General features: G+C 58.2%; 1 protein-coding gene across 1 annotated transcript; it reads right to left on the bottom strand.

Annotated features, from left to right (window-relative positions):
* Positions 1-3,046: 3,046 nt before the first annotated feature.
* LSCM1_04423 (uncharacterized protein) lies at positions 3,047-5,644 on the bottom strand (the record flags this gene model as incomplete). Its single annotated transcript, XM_067321932.1, has 1 exon — positions 3,047-5,644. One exon carries the CDS (start codon positions 5,642-5,644, stop codon positions 3,047-3,049), a length of 2,598 nt encoding a protein of 865 aa, XP_067177027.1.
* Positions 5,645-6,324: the final 680 nt, after the last annotated feature.

Genomic DNA, 6,324 nt, shown 5'->3' with positions numbered 1-6,324 from the left:
TTCCATGTTTGTGAGCCCGTTTCTTGAGTGGTTCTATCCGATAACCTCACGAGATTGCTCGCTTGCGGATAGGGGTGTGTGCAGTACGCACAAAGAAACGTCAAGTGATGCCGTTCGTTCTCCCAGCAGTGCTGCACTGTTCCGCCGTCTAGTGCTGATACAAAATCGCCCCCTCTTTTTTTCTTTTCTTGGTTGCTCGCTCAGCTTAGTCGCAGAGCACGCACCCCTCCGTGGGAGTGTGTGCGCATGGATGCATCAGTGCCATCGCCGTACCTATCTGTGCCAGAGTGTGTAGGTTCCTTGCGAAAACGCGGTGGGGCTGTCAGGTCGGAGGAAGTGTATTCGGTTGTACGGGGGGAGATCGGCACGCGCGTGCGCTCCTCCCCACCCCCCCCTCGCAGCTGACGTCAGTGCTCCGCCGCTGATTCACTGAGTCATAGCGAAAGAAATACCTAAGCGCATGAAGGGGGAAAAAAACAGAGCAGCGTCAGGTAAGGAGGTGAGTTGATGTGGGGGAGAGAGAGGCGTCTTAAGCAAACGTTCGGTATGAAGTCCTTGTCGATCGAACCCCTGCGTCATGGAAGCACCCTGTGGTGAGCGCGTGACGACGTTGGCGGTGGATCAGCTCCATCTGCAGCTGCAGCGGTCTACTCTGTTGGTCGCCACATTCCACTGCAACGCGCCTACGCGCGTTGATTAAAAGGGAACGGACTCGTTTCCGCTTTTTTTCTCGCTTTCTGAATTCTCTATTTTGTAGATTCACACCTTTGCGTGTGTGCGTGCCCATCGTCGTCGTCACGCTCCAGCGCGCCATTCGTGCCGTTTTCTTCTTTTTCTCCTTGTGCGTGGTTGCTGTGAACCGTGTTATCCTCGTCGCAGGCAAAGAGGTGTCTCCCCAGAGAGGAAGGGGACATCCATCGATGGAGATGGGAGGGAGACGGACAGAGTAATACGGTCGGCCTCCTCAGCCAATGAATAAATAAAATGGATATCAGCGGCATAGCGGTTGAAGAACCCAATCCAAATAATACCGGTAAAAAACGCTCTGTGAAGCAAATGTGCCACGCACACACACACACACACAGACACGGTGACACAAAAAGTGATGGCCCGTGTTGAAAGGGGAGAGAGCGTTGGGAGGGGGGAGGGAAGCGCCAACGAGGAGTGAAAACAGAAGAAAACGGGGCAGACGAGGTCAGAGAAAACGCGTATGGCAGCCATACAGCGCCTTCGCTTCATCGAAGCCAACCCACATTGAAATACCAGCCGTAGTCAAACATTTTTTTCTTGTGTTTCCCACGTAGCCGGCTCTAGCCTCCCCTTATCCACCACTTCAGCTGCGCAGGGCCCCACCCGCCTCGCAGGTCACCAAGTCACGCACCCCTCGGAATGGATCAGGCCTACCGCCCACCTACCTACCCCGCGACAGCAGACAGTGAGGGCCGGATGAGATGTATTCGAGCAAGGCTAAGGCTCTGCCCATCATGCAGATGGTGCAACCGCCTTCACTGCCGCATGTCGCTCCGGCTCAGCACCGTCCATGGCACGACCGCAGGCATGCGTAGCGATGCATCACTCCGACGCTCCCTACGCCGTGGACACTGGACCCCGTGTCCCTCACCAGCAGCGTGTCGGTATTAGCAGGGCATGACGGGAGAGAGGGAGGGGAGGGGGGAGGGGGGCTGACTGACGGGCTTGCCCCGCATACAGAGTGCGACATCGGAGCCTGAGGGACGCCCACACGCGCTGAGGGGAGTGCCTTTACCCCTTCCCCACGAATACGGTACGAAAGAAAGAGGGCGCAAAGCGGGGGGGGTTGTGGTGCGGAAGCGCCGCTGCAGTACATGACCGTGTGCAGCTCGTCAGCAGCTGCACGACCGATCGACGTGAAAAAGGCTACCGCACGTGTGAGGAGCAGCGGAGAAGAGGGGAGCACAACACCAACAAGAAAAGGGAAAAGGAAAGCACACGCATACACGCACACATACAGATGTACGGAAAGGTACGCATCCGCGAGAGAAGCAGTGAAGCATCCACAGAGACGCATACGCAGGACAACAGCTTTCGCCGCTTCACTGCAGCCACTCTTTCTCGATCTTCAATATCTGTGAGCTTTGCCTGCAGCGCGAAATACGTGGCGTTGCTGAGCATGCAACTACACAAAACGACCAGGCAACCGAATGTTCGAGCTGCTACGTGAACACACACACACATACATACAGCTGATGAAAATGCGAGGGGAAGCAAAAAAGGATGCAAGCTGTCTTGTCGCTGGAGAAGCGCCCCGAGGTGAGGCGAGCGGTGATCCGTGATCGCTTTTCTGAAGTTTCCATGTATGTATGTGTACGTGCGTGCATGCTTTCCATTTCGCATATCGGGTTGGTTGTCTCTGCAGCCGTGCGCCGCACCCCCAAGTCCACCTCCGCCTCTCCTCGTCTACGGTATCTTCCCCAACCCACACACTGACGGGGGCGATAAATCACCGGCACACTCTCCACCACGGAAGGCTTCCGTGGTGGATGCATCGACGCGTAACACACAAAAAAGGGGGAGAGAGCGGAGAGGAGAAGTCGAGTGAGACGAAATGTAAGCGACTCAGAGGAGAGGGGGAGAGGGGGGAGGGAGCGGCAGCCATGGCGTGCAGGAAAGGAAATCCCCTCGAGCCGCTCGATCGTTGGTGAGCCATGGCGAGGTGTACACCCACATGGCAATCGGCAGCAAAACAGCGACAACGAACAGAAAAAAGAGGTCCAACGTGGTCGAATGATAAGCAGCACGCCCGCACAGAATAAAATGGGAAAGGGAGAAGCGGCATTCTTGCCAGCGCGGGTGGTAGGGCATTGTGCTATTCATGGAAGGGGGAGAGTGCGCAAAGAGCAGGCATGCTCGCACTGCTCAGCAGCATCGCCAGCGGCGGCATCGGTCATGGCTGCCCCTCTTCACATCGTCTTCGCTTTGTCCATCCATTTCCGTTGGCGGTGGCGCATCGGCTGCCTTCGGCGTCCTCACCGTCAGCGCTGTCCGAGTCCGCCACCGCCGCCGCGATTCAGGGGCGAGTCGCCGTCCGCTTCACTGAAAAGGAGAGCTTTCTCTGACTGCTGCTGAGAATCACCTTCACCGTACTGTTCGGCGATAGCTCCTGCGAGATGATCATGCGGCTGAGCTCCGTTGTAATGTTTTTCTCGACCCAGCGCCGCAGCGGCCGAGCGCCCATCTCCGCATCAAAGGCGGCCTCCAAGATGAAGCGCTTTGACTCGTCTGTGAGGGAGACGTGGATGAGTTGGTCCTTGAGGCGGCCGTTGAGCTCCTCGATGATGAGGTCGATAATGCCAGTCATCTCGTCGAAGCCCAGAGAACGGAAGAGGATAATGTCGTCCAGTCGGTTGACGAACTCCGGGCGGAAGAACTTTCTCACCTCGCTCATCACCTGCGCCTGTGCCGCCTCGTAGGCCTTCGGTGAGGTGCCCATATTGTGCAGATACTGCGCACCCAAGTTGGACGTCATAATGATGATCGTGTTGCAAAAATCGACGGTGCGGCCGTGCGAGTCCGTCAGGCGCCCATCGTCGAGCACCTGTAGCAGCACATTGAAGACGTTCGGGTGCGCCTTCTCCACCTCGTCTAGGAGCACTACCGAGTAGGGGCGGCGACGCACCGGCTCCGTCAGCTGGCCACCTTCTTCGTGGCCGACGTACCCTGGCGGGGCGCCGATCAGCCGAGCCACAGAGTGCTGCTCCATGTACTCGCTCATGTCCAGTCGAACCATGTACTTCGCATCGTCGAAGAGCTCCGAGGCAACGGCCTTGCTCAGCTCGGTCTTGCCCACGCCGGTGGGGCCGAGGAACAGGAACGAGCCGGTGGGCCGGTCAGAGCGGGCTAGGCCGGCACGCGAGCGCAGAATGGCCTCCGCGACGCGATTCACCGCTTCATCCTGGCCTTTCACGCGGAGGTGTAGGTGATCGGCCAGGTGCAGCAGGCGCTCACGATCTGTCTGGCTCAGCTTCGTCACCGGGATGTTGGTCCAGCGTGACACAACGGTGGCGATGTCCGTCTCCGTCACGGTTCCCTGCAGCATCGTCGCCTTCTGCTTTTCGATCTCCTCCTTGAGAGATCGTATTTTATCCTGAACGATGGGAATGACGTTGTACTTGAGGTCTGCTGCTGTCTCCATGTCACGCATCCGCTCCGCCCGCTCCAACTTCACCTTTTTCTCCTCCAGCTTTGCCTGCATCGCCTGCAGCTCGTCGATGCGGCCACGCTCCTGCTCATACTTGTCAAGAAGCGGGCCGAGTCGCTCCTCCACTTGCTGGATCTCCGCCTTCACAGCCTTCAACCGCTCCTTGGCTGACGCGTCCTTGTCGCGCTGCAGTGCCTTCTCCTCAATCTCCAGCTGGCGCTTTTTGCGCTCGAGGGCGTCGATCTCGGCTGGCCGCGACGACAGCGTCACGCGCACGTTTGCGCATGCCTCGTCAATCAGGTCAATCGCCTTGTCCGGCAGGAAGCGGTTGGTGATGTAGCGGTCAGCCAGCTGCGCGGCCACCACAACGGCCTTGTCCGTGATTTGCACGCCATGGTGTTGCTCGTAACGGTCCTTCAGCCCGCGCAGGATGCTCGTGCACTCCTCAACGGACGGCTCGTTCACGTGCACGGGCATGAAACGACGCTCGAAGGCGGCGTCCTTCTCCACGTACTGGCGATATTCCTCGAGCGTTGTCGCGCCGATCGTGCGCAGCTCGCCACGGGCCAACAGCGGCTTCAACAGATTTGCGGCATCCATCGCCCCATCTGACTTGCCTGCGCCAAGCACGAGGTGAATCTCGTCAATGAAGAGGATAATCTTCCTGTCGCTCTCCTTCACCTCGTTCAGCACTGCCTTCAGGCGCTCCTCGAACTCGCCGCGGTACTTGGCGCCGGCGATGAGCGCGCCCATGTCTAGTGAGAAGATGCGAATGCCAATGAGAGTGTCTGGCACGTCCCCTCTCACCACCTGCTGAGCAATACCCTCCACAATCGCTGTCTTGCCGACACCAGGCTCGCCAATCAGCACCGGGTTGTTCTTGGTGCGGCGCGACAGTACCCGAATGGTGCGCAAAATCTCGTCCGCGCGGCCGATGACGGGGTCCAGCTTGCCGTCCTCCGCTTGCTTGCACAGGTCGATGGCGTACTTGTTCAGCGACTCGTAGTTGTCATCTTGGAAGTCGGAGGTGATCTTCTTTCCTTTGCGCATCTCAAGCAGTGTGGTGCGGATCGCCTTTTTTCCAGCCCCGGCGGCATCCAGGATTCTGCCCACATCCTTGCTCTCGTGCAGCGCCAGCAGAAAGTGGTCGACCGCCATCAGGGTATCACCGAGGGCAACACGCTCCTGCTCCGCCGTGTTGAGCACACGCATCATGTCCGAGTTGGGCCGCGGCTGCGTCGGTGTGGGGGTTTGCGTGGGTATAGTGTCGACGCGCGCTTCCAGCGCCTCCTTCGGCGAGGCGGCACCGAGCTTGCGCAGAACGCGGCAGGCAAGACTGTTTTCATTGTCGAGCATGGCGTACGCAAGGTGCGCGGGGTCGAGGTAGCCGTTCGCCTTCTTGCGCGCCACCGCCGAGGTGCGGGCCATTAGGTCAGACGCCGCCTGCGTCCACTCAGGCTGCTGCATCGTGATGAGAAGAGTGTGCCAGGGAAAGAAAAAAAGTCACGGGAGAAAATGGGCGAAAGGGTGTAGCAAGAAGAAAAAGAGGGGTGGAGGAGGGGGAGAGGAAGAAGGCCGGTGCTCGCCTTTATTTCGTGAGGGATCTTCGATGCAGCTCGAAAAAAAAGAGCGGTGCAGATCTGTGTGAACGAGTGAGCGATGGAGTGTGCGGGTACGCCCCAAAGGCTTCTTGGATGCTGCTGTGGTCGTTTTTTTGGTGTGTTGTGCTGTCGTTGTCTGCGAATGTTTTGATGGGGCAACGCCAACACAGACGAGAAGAAAGAAGTGAAGTGAAGAGAGAGAAAAACGAGGGTAAGGTGTTGGCTCGCCGAATGTGTCCCCCAACTCCTGCACTGACACCAAAGGGTCGAGAGAGAGAAAGACACGAGCCGACTTGAGTGAGAGTCAGCGGGGAAGATGCCGCTCGTGAGGAAGGCGAGTGAGAGTAAGACAACTAAAAGGAAAAATCTTCAGCGGGACGTGTGTGGGGAGGGGGAGGGGGACGAATGGCCACTACCAACAAGGAACGCACAAAGAGAAGAGCGCGCACGAACGTGGAGAGGGGAGAGAACGTTTTACCGGGGCGCGTGCCCACGTCTGTCACTTTAGCGCGTCGTTGTTTTTTTTCGCTGCCGACACTGCTCTTC

This window comes from Leishmania martiniquensis, chromosome 29 (genome assembly GCF_017916325.1).
Source record: "Leishmania martiniquensis isolate LSCM1 chromosome 29, whole genome shotgun sequence".
NCBI lineage: Eukaryota > Euglenozoa > Kinetoplastea > Trypanosomatida > Trypanosomatidae > Leishmania > Leishmania martiniquensis.
The sequence above is the reverse complement of the archived record's forward strand: the minus strand, read 5'-3'. Positions and strand labels throughout refer to the sequence as shown.